At 35.2% G+C, this 19,291-nt stretch overlaps 1 protein-coding gene across 1 annotated transcript in view; it reads left to right on the top strand.

Moving 5' to 3' along the window:
• Nucleotides 1-19,291, top strand: part of LOC150077062 (solute carrier family 12 member 8) — a 179,950-nt gene that overhangs the window by 65,258 nt on the left and 95,401 nt on the right. Inside the window, exon 5 of the mRNA XM_090386023.1 lies at nucleotides 11,317-11,434. Coding sequence (XP_090242149.1) covers nucleotides 11,317-11,434 — 118 coding nt within the window. The remainder of the gene's footprint in view (nucleotides 1-11,316; nucleotides 11,435-19,291) is intronic.

Below are 19,291 nucleotides of genomic sequence, written 5' to 3'. Positions count from 1 at the left end.
CAATTTTGATGGAAGAAGTGTGGACTGTTTTTTTTTTTTTAATATTATGAATAGTACTCCCCTGATGGTATTCTCTGCCTTGTCATGGTGGGGGGGCTTGCGTGTCCCAATGATCCAGAGAGAGCTAAGTCGGCAATAGCTTAGCTACTGGTAGGGCCTTCCAAGCCAGACAGGTCAAAGGGTGGGGGCCAGACAAAGAGATACCTTGGTCCTTCAGGTTGGGGGTTGCTGCAACGGGCTAGCTCCTCGTTCAGTGTAAAAAATACACAAATGCTAAACGACCTACAAATGAAAATGTACTGCACTTTTGGAAATGACTTGGCGAACAGAAAAGGGCAATGATTTTGGGATGTTGGAATATTCAAGTTTCTTTCAACTAAAATAAACTTTCTTCTGGATGAACTGCAAAAATTCAATTTAGACATCTTTGTGTTATCAGAGACAAAGGGATGTGGAGAGGAAATAACGGGAGAATACCACATTTTTGGAGTGGAGTCGATAAGAGTGAAAGAGCAAGAGCAGGAGTTTCTATTGCTGTTAAAAAGAAATTGAGACATAACATCAAAAACTGGCAATTTATTAATGAAAGAATGATCTCATTGGAATTGACAATGTGTGGGAGAGAAATATCTATTTTGGGAATATATGCCGTGACTAATGACATGGCTGATACCTTGAATTTTGGGAAGATCTGAGAGAACTAATAGAAAAAACCTTTAAGAACAAAGAGATATATTTAATTGGGGATTCCAATGCAAGAGTAGGAACTGAAAAAAAATAGCAAAGTTATTGGAAGATTTGGAGAGAAAAGAGGAACAACAACAGAGAGACTATTCAATCTTTGTGAACAGTTAGACTTGAGAATAAACAACACATTTTTCCAACACAAGGATATCCATAAATATACTTGGTCGCAGGAGACAAGACAAATTAGATCAGTTATAGATTACATTATTTCAAAACATTCAAGGACATATGTATTGAAAGGTGTCAGAGTTTATAGAGGGGCAGAATGTGGATCTGACCATTTTCTTGTTAAAACAACACTGAGGTGGAACTGGATTAAGAAAATAAGCATGAACAACCAACAATGCAGGGAAGGAGAAATGCTACAAGTGGATCGATTTAACGTTCAACTACTTCGGGACGACAGCATTAGAAACAATTTCACCCAGAGTTTGGATGCTGTAATTAATATAGAGATAAAAGGTAATACTGAAGAAATCTACGAATACTTAAAAAATATTGTAAAAAAAAATAGCTCATGAAATCCTAGGCAAAAAGAAGAGCCAAGGACCAAAAAAGACCTGGATTACAGAGAAAGTAAGAGCTGCTGTAGAGGAAAATAAACTTGCATATCAGAAATGGCTGGGTGGTAGGAATGATGCATATTGGAACATTTATGTTGAAAAGAAGAAAATAGCCAATCAGTTGGTAGTAGAAGTGAAGAATGGGAAAGGAAATGCACGACTATTAATAGCAAATTGGGCTTCGAGTGATCAGTGGAATCGTGGAAGGTCCTTAAAGACTTGAGAAAACAGAATAAACACAATGCTGGTTTGCAATTAATACCTTTTGAAAGACTGGATGAAGTACTATGAAGGACTTTTAAAAGAAGACCGGGAAGAGTTCAAGACGGTGGAGATTTTGGTGTAGAAGACTCAGGCTTAAAAGTTTCTGTTAGGGAAGTGGAACTCTTGCGGAAGTAAGGAATGGCAAATCACCTGGACCTGGAGTTTATATGGAACTTCTGAAATATGGAGGAAGAGGAGGATACATATTCCTCTGATACAAAAACTGTTAAATGGTGTACTGAGAGGAGAAGAAATACCGAAAGAAATGACAACAGGATATATTACATCAATTTATAAGAAGGGCGATCGGAAAAGCTGTTCAAATTACAGAGGAATATGTATCCTGAACCCGCTGTTAAAGATTCTTGGAAAATCGATCAGGAACCATTTAGAAGCCTGAATCGAGGTGTAAGAAGAACAAAATTGTTTTTCAGTCGGGAGGTCATGTATAGACCATATCTCAACAGTATAACAGATCCTTGAAAAATGCCAATCGAAAGGAAAAGAAATCTTTATGATTTTCATTGACCTTGAAAAGGCATATAACTGTTCCAAGAAAACTCTTATGGGAAGCACTGAAAGAGGCAAATATTGATGGACAACTGATTAACAGTATTACGACAATTTACAGGAATAACAGATGCAGAATCAAAGTGGGATCAGCTTTGTCACCTGAATTCCACACTTCAAAAGGCTTATTACAAGGCTGTTGCATGTCACCAACACTTTTCAAAATTTATATCAACATCTGCCTAAGATCCTGGTCAAAAAATGCAATAAAATGGGATTGCTGATTAATAAGAACACTTATATTCACAATTTACTTTTTTTGCAGAAGATCAAATGGTGATAGTACAAGACTTAGAAGATTCCGACTATGCATGTCATCAATTGTTTGAGGAATATAAACAGTGGGGGCTAAAAACCAATTTTAGCAAGACTGAAATGTCTTCAGGATCAGGACACATTCAAAATATTGCAGGTTTTAAAATCAAACAAGTCGATAAATTCAAATATTTGGGATTAATCTTACAAAGTGATGGATCATCCCAAGCAGAGATCAATAAGAGAATTGCAGATGGCAGAAAGGCTATCGGCATGTTAAATTCTGTTCTATAGAGCAGAACTATCTTAAATAAAACAAAGAAACTTATATTTAAAACGATTGTACAAAGTCTTCTTCTATTGTATGGAGTGGAAACCTGGATGTTGAATAGGCAAGTAGAAAACAAATTGCTCTCCACAGAAATGGATTTTTGGAGACTCTCAGCAAGAACTTCTACAAAGATAGAAAACGGAATGAAGACATGAGAGAAAATGGAAGTGAAAAAGAACATTATTGACACTATCAAAGAAAAGCATTTAACATGGTATGGACAGGTAAAACAGATGCAAGAAACCAGATATCCAAAGGCTATCCTGGAAGAAGGAGAAGAGGAAGACCTAGGAGGACATGGATAAAGTATGGGAGTGCACGACAGTCTGAGGCTTAACCGACAAGACACCTTGAACTGCACTTTATGGCCGGAAAATATTCGTACCAAAAAATAACTTGTAGGCTGAGGAAACCCATTGTAAATGGAAACACTTCTCTTGAAGAAGATGAATTATGAATAGTAATTAAACAGTTCCATGACCTAACAAATTTCTTGATGTTGTTGGAGTGTGGTAAAAACATATGGCTATGAGATAATCTCTGCCAAGCACATTTAGATCTAAAGTACTTCTATGATGAATGGAAAATCCGAAATATATTCTAATTGCATAGTATTCTAATAACATACACATAATATTCATTGTTTTCAGTTGAAAGTTTTCCTTCACATGGTTGCATGTTTAGGTTTTAATACATTTATTCACTGTTTCAATGTGAAGTTGCATATTGTAATCTTTATGGGAGTCTAGCAAGAAGGAAGGGGATGACTCACGTTGGTCCACTCGATATGATTGGTTTAACTGTTTCTGATCCTGTTCAGGTTGCTGACAAATTGAATAGGTATTTTGCATCTACATTCACACATGTGGAATTTTGCAATAACTGAGAGGAAGTTCAGGGAGAAATTGTTGAAGCTAAAGGTAAAACAAAGACACCTTGGAGCGGTTGGAATCTATCCTGTTATATTAAGGGAAGCAGCAAAAGAGGTAAGCAAACCTTTAGCCACGATTACGAGAGCATCCTTGGATTCAAGAGAGGTCTCTGTGGACTGGAGATATGTGAATGCATTCTCAGTTCCTGAAACGGGGGATTAAAAGGTAACATGAGTAATTACAAACTTGCTAGCTTGACTTCTGTTCCAAGGAAAATAATGGAGTTACTGGTTAAAGAAGTAATGCAGGACCATCTAGATAGGAATGCAGTTATACTGTAGTCACAACATGGATCCTTTGCTACTCTGTCATAGTATTCAATCTGATTGGATACTATGACACAGTAGCAAAGTAGCTGGGTGCAAAAATTAATTTTGAAATTGTGCTTGGATTTCAGAAAAGCTTTTGATACTTAAACAAATACAGGCATTTCCCTCTTTACGAGTCCCTGGGTTGATGAGTTTTTTTTTCTTTCAAGTATCAACAAAATAGAAAATATGAACATTAATTGCAAAAAATGAATGTTAAACATTCATAAATACCGTATTTCAAACCACGCTCATAGCTATACAATACAGTGTACCCCTGCTTTACGATATTAATCCATTCCAGGGGCACCATCATATCATGAAAATATTGTAACGTGAATCTAATAGCACATTGTTTTTTGGTTATTCGTTCCAAGACCTTGGAAGTTGAAATTTTTGCTATATAACTAAGCTATTTATCTCTCTCTCTCTCTCTCTCTCTCTCTCTCTCTCTCTCTCTCTCTCTCTCTCTCTCTCTCTCTCTCTCTCTCTAAAAGGTCATTTTTATAATAAATTGTATTAGTTACCAATTCAAATAATGAAAACGCACTATACTTTCATTGTTATCATATGTTCTGTTATAAGAACATATGATAACAATTTTGAAAGTCTTTGTGATATTTTTCTAAAGCACATTTCTGGAGTTCACGACCGTAAAACAATTTGCACTTTCCGGTTTATTGGACTTTTATGTTAGTGCAATCAATTATAAATGGGTAGTATACTCAATGTTATTGCATTTGCGAAAATACCTTTAGCTGGAATTGTGTGGGTTTTTACGTTATTATATCGAAATGTGTTTTCCCTTCACTGAAATCTTGAATCATATAAAAAACATGAATTTTCTCTTTGTTCCTTTATTCCAAGATTAGTTTGCGCATCACTTTGTGCCTGAAGTAAAACAATATTGTGAAGATAAAAATATTCCTTTTTAGGCGATTCTGATTCATCACCACCCTAATGTTAAAATAATTTTTTTGCCACAAAATATGACACCACTTTTTGTAGCCAGTGGACCGGAGTTATTTAAACTTTTTAAAGCACATAACCTTGAAAGACATTTGACATGCTAATTAATGCAACGAATAAGGAGGGAGGTCCAACTGTTAAAGAATTTTGGATAGAATTCCATATTTTAGATGCAATTAAAATATACAACGAACCTGGGACAAAATTACAGAGAACATGAAAGTTGTTTGGAATAAACTGTCCTCAGTTTATTGATAATTTTGAAGGATTTCAACAACCAGCAGAGATAATACAAAATGAAACAGAAGCAGTCGTTATTATTGCTAACCAATTGCAGCTTGACGTTTCTTCAACTGATGTCACTGATCTGCTTCAAGCACACAATGGAGAGCTCACAAATGAAGACCTCTTTGAAATAGCAAAATGTGACGAAGCTGAGGAAGAAGAAGATTTAACAGCTGAAACTCCTGTTCGTTCCTTCACTCTTGAGGGGCTAGACGAAGCTTTTCAACACATAGAAAAAGCAATTGAGATTTTCAAGTCACAAAATTCAAATTTCGAGCGTACTAGGAAAGTTGCTACAGATTTAAAAAATGCTTATGCATGCTATTGCGAAATTTATAAAGAAAAGAGAAGACAACTCCTTGTGCTTCCAACAACAACAAGTGCCGAGACAATGAGTGATCAATGAGTGTGCATTTAGTCGATGATGAAGAATAAATATTCTTTAACATTCGTAAGTTATAAATAATTTCTTTATTATTATAATTTGCTTGATTTTATAAGCTGTGATTTTATTTCTTTAGATAAATTAATCATTGTTTAAGCAAAAACTAATCAGCTAACTAATTTCATTGTTGAGAACGTAACCCCTGTTTTTAATATTATGTCTATGGGAAATAAATTCCCTCTTTACGAGTGCATGCTAGAACGAAGGCGCCTCTGTAGCCAGGTGGGCAGGAGCAGCAGTGCATAGCACATGCTTCTTGATTAGACCGGGGTTCGATCCTGTGACCACCAAATACGGAGGATGCGGAAAGGTCAGGGAATGACCACCGCATATCCCCGGAGCAATATGGCTTTAGTTGCTAATGCTCCTAAAAAAAAAAAAACAACCAGAACAAATTAATTCGTAAAGTCAGGAACTACCTGTATTTTTTGTAAATGAGTTTTATTTATTTATTATGTATGTAGACTAAATAACTGATAATTAGACAATCTAGGAAGAGTCTTTAATGAATATTAGACATGGAAATAAATAAAGTAAAGTGAGAAGTTTAGGAAGCTAGTTAAAGAAATTCATTTGAAACCAAACATAAATTATCCAAAAGACAAAATTAGCCTTTATAAAACAGTTTTTAAGCCTATTTAAACCTTCATTTGTTAAAATAGCTTAAAAGAGCTGGATAGAAAATGAAGAACTTGATCAGAAAGAAATTAAACTATTCAGAAATGATAGTTTTCAGCAGAATATCTTGCTGATGGAAACACTTCCTCACATTAAAAATAATGAAATTAAAAAAAAATCGTGGGTAACTGAGCTATACGAGGAAAGACTGATTATGCGGGCTAGAGAGCTTGGCAACTATGGCACCTCACAGGTGACCTGATTATAAGAATCTGAGAGGAGTTAGTAGGTGGAATCTTCACTGTTTTAAAGAATTCCAGAACTAGGGGCCACAAATTCAAATTACAGGGGAAGAGGTTTAGACTAGATTGTAGGAAGTTTTCTTTTAGCCAGTGAGTTGTTGATTGCTGGAACAAGTTGCCTTTGTAGTTAGTTGAGGCTGGCAGTTTGAATAAATTCAAAGGTCAACTAGATAGTTCTCTATGTGAGATGGGAAGCACATAATTTGTATTTTCTTATCTACTTGTTTATGGTGAATACTATTACTACTGATGAGGCCAATTAGATCCCCCAATGCAGGTCTCCAATGATGTTGGGAAATGTCTCCAATGCAGATCTCCAATGATGTTGGGCAAGTGTATAGGAGTTAGCACTCATATTTTTTTCAGCAGCTATATTACACTGAAATCTGTTGCTATTAAAGATACACATGTAAATTAGATATTGTATAGTAAGCAATCTAAGCCATATTCACCATCCATAGATCAAGATTAAAGTCATGTGCAATACTGATAAAGGTGCATGTGCAGTGAGTGGCACCATTGAGGGTCTTCTTAAGCAAAACACTGGCAAGAACCAAACCACGTGAAGATGATGCTGATCGCTGCCTCTGACATTACAACTGCTCAGCACTGTTCATCATGCAGTGCTGAGCACTTTCAATATCAACATACAGGGCTGTTTCTCATTTCTTTAGCACTATCTGTGATCTAAACTGTGTTGAAATTGGGACATTTATTAGATACTTTGTTCATTGTGTTGCACACATCATCGGTTAAAATCTGTTAATCTAAACCGGGGATTGCTAACCTTATGCCCACGGGCACCTTTGTGCCTAGTGAAAGATTTTCAAGTACTCGAATGAAAAATGCTCATAATTTAAAATAAGAGTATGCACAGAAGGAAACAGTTTACTAAACTCACTTATACCTTACTTTTATGAAGATGAAATTGCTCATGGAACTGTAAAAAGAATTTATCTTACTTATCTTAAAGCAGCTGATTACAGCCAATCTCCATTGAATCCCATCACATGGCAACCATTTTACATAAAACTGGAACACTTTAACCTGTGTCACACTAAAAGGCAATGAGAGTAAACGATTATTCTTCTACCAAAAAAAAAATAAAAACCTACGTAATCTTCAAATAGCATGTCAAGCTTCTTCAGTGACTGAAGAAGCTTGCAGCAAAACACTATTTCCACTCTCTACTGTGATGAACTAAGTTTCCAAAATGTAAATTGTCACTCGAAATGAGGCCATTTTTAATACTATGCTCTCAATCAAAGATTTAATTTAGATCCCTCTTTGTTACTTTTTCATAGTCTTCTGTTTTTTGCCTTAATTATATTTGGACCTGTCTCACAACATTCTTCATCATCTGTTTCTTTGTAAGTATGAATTTAAAATCTTTTTGATTTAATAAGAAGAAATTTGGTATATTCTTTTTTTTTTTTTTATTAGCATCAGTCTGCAGTCCAGTCTATGATTTTGTTAAACAGTAATACGACTTTCCATCTTCAGATTTCCCATATCTCTGAATGCTTTCTCAATTTTGTTTTATTTTTGTTCTTTATGATTGGGCATTTTCGTGAAAATTTAACATATGTTAAAATAAAATCAACAAGTATTTGTACTTGGTATAATATTTTTATAGCTTATTTTTAGGTGAGTGGGGAAAAAAAAAAAAAAAAAAAAAAATCATATTTCAACAGTGAATGGGAGGAACAATTCTGCTTTATCATATGTAATGGAAAGTGTATCTTGTTTATTGTGTATCTGTTTATCGCCAAAAAAGCATAACATTGAGAGGAATTTGAAAACAAATCACAGAACCTTTGACACAGACTAACCACATAACATCCGTAGCCGAATGGTCAGGAGCGGGAGTGTAGTAGCACACGCTCTTTGAGTAGACCGGGGCTCAAGCCACTGACTGCTGAATATAGTCGATCTGCCAACCCGCACTGGACCAGCGTGGCAGATTATGGTCCATTTTCCCTCAGCATGAATTGTTGAGGAGGCTTCCATCCTGCTGTGGGTTGATAATGGCTGCACTTTATTTTTATTTTTTATAATCACATAACTCTTCTATAAGGAAAAATAAAGTTTAAACTCAAGTCTGAAATTTCAATTCAACAGTCATTTTTCACCAACCTAATGAAAAAGTCTTCAAATATAACAATATCATCTTTTAAAATTGCTTATGTTCTTGCAAAAAGAAAAAAGCCATATGAGGATGGAGAACTAGTTAAGGAAGCAATGTTATCTGCTGTAGATTCCCTTTTCGAAGGTTTCAGCAATAGGACGGTTATTATTTCGTTGATTTGCAACCATCTGCTAACACTATAAAAAGAAGGATAGAGACGGTTTCAAAAATTTTAAAGTTCACAGTTGATGAGTGATCTTCAGCTGTGCCTACTATTCATTACAATTTGATGAGTACACAGACATATTAGATACAGTGCAACTAGCAGTCACAGGTTGATTGGTTTTTCACAATAATTCAATAAAAGAAGAGCTTCTAACAATTCTTTCATTGAAAGTCAAAACTAGAAGAGAAGATATTTATCAAGCATTTAAGGATTATGCTTCCAAAAACCAAATTCCTCTCTATAAGCTATTGCCAATGACTGCTGATGGTGCACCTGTGATGGTAAGTACCAAGAATGGATTCATTAATCTGTGTAAGAAAGATACATACATCATTTCCAGCATTCATTACATATCACTGTATTATCCACCAAGAAATACTCTGTGCAAAAGTGATTCATTTTAAGCATGTATTGAATGTGGTAACAAAAATTATAAATTCCATCCATTCATTAAGCTTGCAACTTAGGCTTTTTAAATCTTTCTTGGAAGAAGTTGAATCTGAGTATTCAGACTTGATATTGCACACAGAAATCTGATGGTAAAGTAGAAGGAAGGTTCTGGAAATATTTTACAAGTTACTTCCCAAAATTCAAGTATTTTTCAAATCCAGGAATGAGGAATACCAACAACTGAATGACCACACTTGGTTACTAGATTTAGCAATTTTAACAGATATGAATCTGAAACTTAATGTATTAAGTGGTGAACTTCAGGGAAAACAAGAATATTGCTGATCTGATTAGCTTAATCAGTGCCTTCAAAGGTAAACTAAACTTGTAGGAATTTGACATAAGAAAAAAGTTTCTTTTATATTTTCCTTATTGAAAAAGTTTATTATTGAAACTGCAATTGAAAAGAGTTTTTTGATATTCAGCCTTTTGTGGAACATTTTGAAGGGCCAAAGCAAGAATTCAGATGGAATTTACAGGATATCAAGAAAATTGAACCAATTGTGAAATATGCAATAAATCCCTTTAATATAGTTGTTTGTTATTTTGGTTTTTAGGAGCATTAGCAACTAAGGCCATATTGCTCTGGGAATATGCAGTGTTCATTCCCTTGACCTTTCTGCATCCTCTGTATTTGGTGGTGATGGGCTCAAACCCTGGTCTAATCAAGAAATGTGTGCTATGCACTGCTGCTCCTTCCCACTTTTTTATTTTTTTGTTATTTTGATTTTTTTTTAAGGAGCATTAGCAACTAAGGCCATATTGCTCGGAATATGCGGTGGTCATTCCCTGACCTTTTCCGCATCCTCCATATTTGGTGGTGACGGGCTCGAACCCTGGTCTAATCAAGAAGCATGTGCTACATCCTGCTGCTCCTTCCCACCTGGCTGCAGAGGCGTCCTTTAATATAGTAGATATTTCTGAGATTTCAGTATTAATTATAAATTTATTTAAAACAGACATTGCAGAAACTGAACTAGAAATTGTTTAACTTTCAAAGTGACATTGCTTTGCAATTGTGTGAAAAAGATAGTGACTGGAATCTGTTGACAAGAATAGGTTCCTTTTGTTATGAAGTGTAGTGCTAAAGGTAAATTCTTTCTTTGGTTTAACATACTTCTGTGAATCATTATTTTCTAGCATGATGTTCATAAAGAATAGAAGCAGACTTACGGATGCACATCTAATTGATTGTCTGTTAGCTGGATTTTCATCTTATGATCAAGCTTTTCATTCTATAACTAAAGAAATGCAATCACAAGAATCACATTAATTTTAATTAAATTTTATTTTATTATTTAAACAAGTTGAATCATATAGTAGTATTTTGTAAAGGTATTGATTTTCTAGTTTAGATCTTTTATGTCAACCCTCTAACAAATGCAGTATTCTTTGGTGCCAGTGACAGTTTCATTGATACCAAAAGTAGCTTGAAGTATTCAGTTTCAAATATGACAGTTTCATTGATACCAAAAGTAGCCTTGAAGGGGTTCGTGACTCCCTGATCTAAACCAAACTGATGAATTGGAAAATGCCACAATATTCACCATACTTACCAAATATATATTCCTATAGCTGAAACCTGTTCCCAAAAATGAACAAACCTCACTTGGGGCAAAATTTTGAAAATAGTCAGTACATTTTATATGGTCTTGTAGATATTGATTAAAACTATTCTGTAGATAGAATTTCCTGGTATAAATGGAATTAGGTATTTGCTGGTACTTTATACCAGAGGAATATAATCAATCAAAATAATCATTAACCGTGTTATAATAAAGTGTACTTTCCTGCTTTTGCTTGGTTGGCACTATTTTTTTCTTCAACCTTTATAGTTACATAAAATTTTCTGTCATATATTAATTGCTTAGAAATAAATTGTAAATTTGTAGTTTGTTCTATTATAAATTAATTTATTTTTAGGCAGTAAGTTGTTCCCTACATGCCATGGGCTTTGGTGAATCTATGTCCCAAGTTCTGGGTGAAAACAATGTTTGGGTAGAGAGAGGCATTGCAATTGTTGTTGTTCTTCTTTTGCTAGGTACGTTACTGCTCTCAATATTTTTATTCAATACTTTTTTTGAGGAAGGAGATTAAGCTGAAATATAATACTTTTTATGATTATGCTTCTTAGAATTTCTTTATATATATGATAAAAAAAACTTTCCATTAATCTTTTTATTCATTTAGAACTTGTGTTGCAGTATGTGGTCAGTGTGCCGCTATAAAAGTTCTGCATGCTGTGTGATAGGATCCACATGATACTGTAAAATAGTGACCTTTTTTAAAATCATTGTATATTAGTTGTGAGTCCCTCTAAACCCTAAACCTCCCCATTTTTGGATGATATCCCAACTTTAGCATTATGTTACCTAAATGATACAAAGAAGTGGACTTTTTTGCATCTACAAAAAAAAAAAAAAAAAAAAAATGCAAAAGGAAAAATTCTATAACTCATACTTTCCCCATCACTGAAAGGTGGCTATCCAGTTCTGTTTTGAACTTTGCCAAAATCTCTACAACACACTGTTGAAAATTAAACTTCATGAGATCTAGCTTTGTGTTACTCCCCAAAAGTTTTGTATTTGCCCACTGGTTCTCCCTTCTGCCAGTGTGTTCATTTTACTGATTCCTTTTAGGACCTTATACCCCACCGAAGGTACTGAAAAGTTGCCAATTTTTGCAGTCTGCACTTTCTAAGCCATTTTCTCATATGGACATCAATTAGCACCCCTCACCAGTGTAATTGCCTCTTTTGAACCTTTTCTAGAAGCTGCATGCCTCCAAGTGTGTAGCCTCCAGACCTGAACACGATATTCTAAATGCTGTCTTGCTATTGTCTTACATAAAAGGATAATGACATTGTTTTCTCTACTTGTGAAGACCTATATCATAGGCAGGTCACAGTGTGCCTTTTAGCCACTTGTATATACTGTATGGAAAATTCCATGCCTAACTGAATAGTAACCTCTGAGTCTTTTTCATCCTGAACTAATTTTAACTAGCTTGTAAGTAACTCCTGGATTTCTGTTTCCATGTGAAAAACCTTACACTTCAAAGAATTAACCTTTAATTGTCATTTTTTAGACCATTTGTGCAATCAATCAAAATAATTTTGTAGTAAGATAACCTAGTTCTGGTTTTTAACCACTGTTTAACCACTTTTATTATCAGCAAATTGACAGTTTTCCCTTCATTCCCTAACAATGAAGATGAGAAACAGAAGTTATCCCAATATTGATCCTTGACAGACTCCAATTGTTATATTGATTGACCTGAAGGAATGTCCAATTATGACTGTCTCCTGTCTTTTATCCAGCCATTGATCCAGTGAAGGATCTTACCAGTAATCTCAATTTACTTCAGTTTACATAATAGCCTTTTATGGGGAGGTATATCAAAAGCTTTACTGAAGTCAAGGGAAATTATGTCAAAGTTGTTTCTTGCATCCAACTGTTTTTTATGACTTTGTCATAATAAACTGGATTGGTTAGGGAAGGCTTTCCTTTCAAGAATCAAGGTAGGAATGGTATGTGATCCTTTATGGATCACATACCATTCCTATCAAAATGATCCTGTGATGGATCCTTAACCACAGGCTCTGTGATCTTTCTCCCCACCAAAGTCACTGGCACTATCAAATTCACTGGTCTCATCTCTGGTTGCCCAACACATTTTTTTTTTTTTTGCACCTCCTTTGAGGGTTGAGGAGACATTAGCACTTCTTCAGTCTAGTTAGTCATCCCAGGATGTAATGATGATCTCATTTACATTCCCAACAGGATGATGCATCACATGCAGACTTTTTTTAGTATTATGTCATTTGTAATACAGTAGAGTCCCAATTATCCGAGGTAATGTGGACCAAGGGAATCTCGGATAATCAAAAACTTGGATAACATGGTTTGATATATTATTATTAAATAAACTGGATTTGAATATATTAATGTGATGATGTACACTCTATTTTCAGGTTAGACTTACTTATTCAACATAATGACTTTTAAATTATACAATAAAACACTTAATTTTATTTGCAACTATTTTATTACAAAAATAAAAATAAAAAATAGTACATGTATAAAAATTACAAGTCATAGACAAGAAAAATGTATGCTGACAGTTGTTAGCACTACACCTTAATATCATATAAAAAATTCCTTAATGGGGTTTCTGTTTCATAGAAGCTGTTTGCTTTTTAGCTGCTATATTTTATAGGCACCTGAGTAACAAAACATTGGCAGTCATGGTATCCTCCTGCTGTACAATATAACGTAAAGCTGACTCAGTAGCATTTTAGACCTTTTGTGTGTTTCATTTTTTTTTTTTTTTTTTTTTTGTAGTTTATGTGCACTTTTCATCATCTTCTCTTTCATCTTTTTGTTCATCAACAAGCTTTACGATCGTGTCATTAGTCGTTTCCATCTGTTCATCAGAATTTATCCACTCTTTAATATTCTCTATAGTAAGAGTGTCCGAAACAGGAAACTTATTGGCTAGTTCTAGAAAGGTTTCCTTACCACTGTTATCTTCATTTGCCATTTTGTTCTCTTTGGCTTCATTTTGGGAGCATAAAATATTTTTCCAGGATTTAATAAGAGTAGATGTTTTAACATCATTCCATGCTTCTGCCAACCAGTAAATAACGTCCTTGATGTTTGTTTTTTTAAGATTTTCAACAACACTGGTCCCTGTTTCAAGATTTTAAAGCAGATGCTTTAAGAGATGTTGCCTATAGTTGCATTTCAAAGTCTCCAAAACACCTTGATTTAAAGGTTGAAGAAGGGATGTCACATTAAGTGGCAAAAACAGAGCTCTGATGTCACCAAAAACTAGTTCACTTTTGTCTGGATGGGGTGGAGCATTGCCAAAAATTAAAAGTGCTTTATGTCGAAGTTTCTTTCGTTCAAATTTTTTTTTGTGCTAGGGATAATTCTTCACGAAACCATGTTTTAAACAAACTCGAATCGATCCATGCATTTTTTTTTTTTTTTTGATTTGCATAGTTAACGGACAAACCTTTTACGTTTTTTAAAGCTCTGGGATTTTTTGACTTTTCATTGAGAGTTAATTTAAGCTTATACCATCCTGGTGAATTTGAACATGCTGGTACCATCATTCTCTCCTTGCTTTGTTTATAACCAGGAGCTGATTTTTATTTTCTAGCTGCAAGTGTTTTGGATGGGAGCATTTTATAATTCAGCCCCATTTCATCACAATTGTAAATTTGATCCAAATTCAAAGTTTCTTCTTGAATAATTTTTGTTAATTTAGCAGTAAATGTTGCTATTTCTTCTGTACTAGCTGATAATTTTTTCCCAGTGATATTCGTATTTCTAACTCCAAATTTTTTTGGTTTGGAGTTAAAAATCTGATTATTCCAAAGAATGTGCTCAACTCATTCGCCACCTCTGCAGAGCTTTTTCACTTTGATCAAGTAAGGGTCCTATCTGGCTCACTCTTCATTTTTATTTTCATGTATGAAAATAACTTACTTTTTTTTTTTTTTTTTTTTATCTCTTTGCTAGTGATTTCTTATATGTAGCTTTTACAAATCTTAGCCCATCAGTGATTTTATTGCATATAATACTCATTTTGTTGCATATATTAGCTCACTTCTTAGGCTAAGGTCTGTGCTGGTGGAAGAAAGAGATTTGTTGCAACAGCATTCCATTGATACCCTTGTATCGAGCATGCTTCACTGTTGTCAGGCATATTTAGTTGTTGGAGGGGATCATATATTGTACTGATGACATGTGATCATATTTTTGAGCATTTTGTATAGATTTCTGTAATGTGACCTTTTTGGTAATTGTTATACAACTCCTATAAATGACCCTTATACTTGACCAAAGTTTATTGCTATCTCTTCATTTCATCGCTATTTTATGGTACACCACCACATCAAATTTTGTTCCACATCATTGCAAGCTGCATGAGTTACACTACATTTTTTACGTGTTCTGCTAATTTTGTTGAACAGAGTATTTAGAACAAACAAAAGAACTAAACATCCCAAACACTTCCTCATTAATTTCACAAATATATGTTGTCTCAGTTCCAGTCTCAGTGATATCCTTTTCCATCAACAGTCTGCCAAGCCCTGCTTACTTTTTCTGACAGAATCCCAATTATTGGTTGATTCAACCACTATTCATCTTAGTTCTAATTATTTGCTGTATGATTCTTTTCCCTTCAAATGTGGTACTTGTTGATCAAGACATCAAAGGCAGATATTGTTGGGCTATCAGAGACATGGTGTCACACAGATATAAGCAGTGCAGAATTGGAATTTGGGAAGTACAAAGTGTACAGAAAGGACAGACAGCTTAGGAAGGGTTATGCTGTTAGTTAAGAAACACATAAAATCTAAGGAAGTGCATCCAGTTGACATGGGTGGTGTTGACATAAACACTGGGAAAGGGAAAATGAGAGTAGGAGTATGTTATAGGCCGAATGACTCTGATGAGTGCAATGAACAGTTGTGCAGAGAAATAGAATGGGCCAGTAAATCAGAATGTCTTGTAATGAGGGATTTTAACTTTCCAGATATTGACTGGAACTTGTGGGTTGGTCACTCACACGCTAGCAAGACTTGTGGATTTATTGGAGGATTGTTTTCTACAGCAACTTGTTCTAAGGGCAACCAGAGGGAGTAATACCCTTGATCTGATTATCAGCAGTGGTTATTCATGCATTAAGAAATTGCAGATAAAGGAACCACTAGGTGACAGTGATCACACTCTAAGAAATATTGTTCAAAGTTCAGGCCTAAATGAATGTCAGATGAATTAATGAGGCTCGTGGCAGAGAAGAAAAATGCATGGGATGCATATAAATTATCAGGCGATACAGAAGCCTATGTCTGATATAAGCTAGTCTGTAATCAAGTCACAAAGGAGGTTAGGCAGGCGAAGGCAGATTATGAGAAATCTTTGGCAAAGGATGCAAAGAAAAACAGCAAACAGTTTACTTATGTAAACTCTAGAAGGAAGGGGTTGAATCAGATTGGTCCACTTAACATAGATGGTTCGACTGTTGATGATCCTGCTCAAGTAGCTGATAAGCTGAATGAGTATTTTGCATCTAAATTCACACATGAGGAGTTATTCAAGGAGAGGAATGCTAGAAGTTTATCAAACTCTAAAAGGGAGCTAAGTGATTTTGTAATAACTGAGAATAAAGCGGAAGAGAAATTGTTGAAGTTAAACATAAAGGCACCTGGGGCAGATGAAACCTATCCAGTTATAATGGAGGCAGCAAGGGAAGTAAGCAAACCCTTAGCCATAATTATGAGAGCATCCTTAAAGTCAGGGGAGGTCCCCATGCACTGGAGATGTGCGAGTGTATCCCCAATTCACAAAGGGGGTTCTAAGGGTGACACAAATAATTATAGACTTGTTAGTTTAACTTGTATTCTGGGGAAAATAATAGAGTCACCAGTGACTCCATTATTTTCCCCAGAACACAAGTTAAACTAACAAGAGGTGATACAGGATCACCTAGACAAGACAGCAGTAATAGCTCAGACACAGCATGGGTTTGTTAGGGGGAAGTCTTGTCTGACCAATTTGATTGGATACTATGATGTGGTCACAAAGGAACTGGATGCAAAAAATAATTTTGATATCATGTACTTTGATTTTGATACTGTTGTGCATGGAAGACTGCTGTATAAATTGGAGTGGTATGGCATTAAGGGCAAGTTACTGCAATGGATAAAGGGATGATTGAGTGGGAGATGGCAGAGAGTGGTAATAAATGGACAATGTGCTACATTTAGTGGACTAATGTTATTAGCGGAGTTCCCTAGGGTTCGGTGTTGGGCCCATTGTTATTTTTTGTATTTATCAGTGATATTGATGAAGGTATATCAGGTTTAATGTCCAAGTTTGCAGATGATACAAAAGTTGGCAGGGTTGTTAAAGACAGTATGCTACTGCAACATTATCTAGATAAGTTAGGCAGATGGGCTTAGAAGTGCCAACAGAAGTTTAACATTGACAAATGCAAAGCACTCCATATGGGTAGCAGTAATCCAAGAGAAACATACCAACTGTGTGGTACTACACTTAGGAAGGTGGAGAATAAAGACCTGGGTGTAATTGTGCAGTCAGATATGTAGTTTTCCGGACAGTGCAGATGGGCTGTCAGAGCAGGTCATGGAGTTTTGTCAGTGATATATAGGAATTTTGCTAGCAGAGACAAGGAGGTGATTATCCCTTTGTATAAGGCAATGGTTAGGCCACACCTTGAGTACTGTATACAGGTCTGGAGGCCTCATTTTAGGAAGGATGTAGAGGTGTTAGAATGAGTACAGAGAAGGGCAACAAGATTGGTGAGGAACAGTGGTGCACTTATGAAGAAAGGCTTAAGTTCCGCAAGCTGCAGCATCTGGAGACCAGGCACCTGTGAGGTGATCTGATCGAGGTGTGTAAGGTCTTGAATGGTTTGAGCAGGCTCAATGCTGACGGGATACTTCCGCTTGTTCAGATTAAGAACCTGAGGGGCTTAGATTCAAATTGAGGAAAGACAATTGGAGAATAGATGTGTGGAAGTTTGCCTTTATCCAGCAGGTAGTTGATTACTGGAAGAGACTTCCATCTGTTGTTGTGGAAGGTTGATAGCTTAAATAAATTTAAGGCTGAACTAGACAAATATTTGGAGTGACCAGATGGGTTAAAGGGGCAGTTTTTTTTTTTTTTTGGCTGATGCTGTATAATCTTGCTTTCTTGCATCATATGCCTCAACTAATGCTAATTGTGTGTATGCTCACTCTGATATTCTCTGAGAGATGATAATTTGGAATCTACTCTTCTTAATCTTCTCTGGCTTAAAATTCTTCTACCCCATTCTGCCAAATTCATCTGGACTGTTATGAGATGCTCATGATAGTCTATAACTTTCTCATGGTTTTTTTTTTTTATTTTGCAGAACTTCTCCAAAAAAAATTGTATTTATGACTTCCAGGATGAATCCCTTGAATACTTCCCATAATGAACTCGTGCCCAACAGCATATAGTTATAGTAAATAGAGTTCTGCAGAGCCTAAGAAATACTTGAATCACTGTCAAAATAGCCTAAAAAATACTGAAATCACTCAGGAGAGCCTAGTAAATACCATAAATAGAGCCTAAGAAATACCATTTCCCACTGTTGTCTAGGAAATTGAAATCCTCACTATTTGTTTTCCTTTAACCATAGAAATCTCTTTGGATACTACTCATTTGTGACATTTTGGTCACCAGCTGCTCTTGGTTCCTACATTATCGTATTTTGGATACAGTTTGAATCAAGAGCCCATTGCACATTCTCTGACATGTTTGACATATATATTACAATCATCGGGTGGCTCAAAAATTTGTTTCCCTGTTGCATTTCTGGTCCATGATTTCCAATCTATAGGAGAGTTGAAGTTGCTCATAATGAGGCAGTCATGCTTGGCTGTCCATTCTCTTTGAGTACAGAGATTTTTGTCATATTACTCAAAATCATTTTGTCTATAACATACTCTGTCATCTTCCTTTTACCATCTGTCACCATACGAAATCACTGTCCATCTGAATTTGATCTTATCTGGGTATAGTCTGATCACTTTCAGAGAGCCTTTGGTAAAAAAAAAAAAAAAAAAAAAAAAAAAAAATAAATGTGACTGCTCTTTCTTTTTGGCTCTCCTTACCATCTTGAACATGCTATAATCAGTATAATGAAATTCTTCATCCCCTCTCTCTGGATGGCGCATATCTCCATTAGTCTTTATTATATCATCATTGGTTGATATAATCAAAATTTCAGATTTGTGTAATTTATTTACATGGAATTACTATACAGACAAATTAAATTTTGTATCTTTTGGCTTTTAACAACCTTGGTGCATCTCTTATAGCTGGTTAAACAT

This window comes from Mastigoproctus giganteus, chromosome 12 (assembly GCF_048544385.1).
Source record: "Mastigoproctus giganteus isolate SK-2022 chromosome 12, ASM4854438v1, whole genome shotgun sequence".
NCBI classification, from domain to species: Eukaryota; Metazoa; Arthropoda; class Arachnida; order Uropygi; family Thelyphonidae; genus Mastigoproctus; species Mastigoproctus giganteus.
The sequence above is the reverse complement of the archived record's forward strand: the minus strand, read 5'-3'. Positions and strand labels throughout refer to the sequence as shown.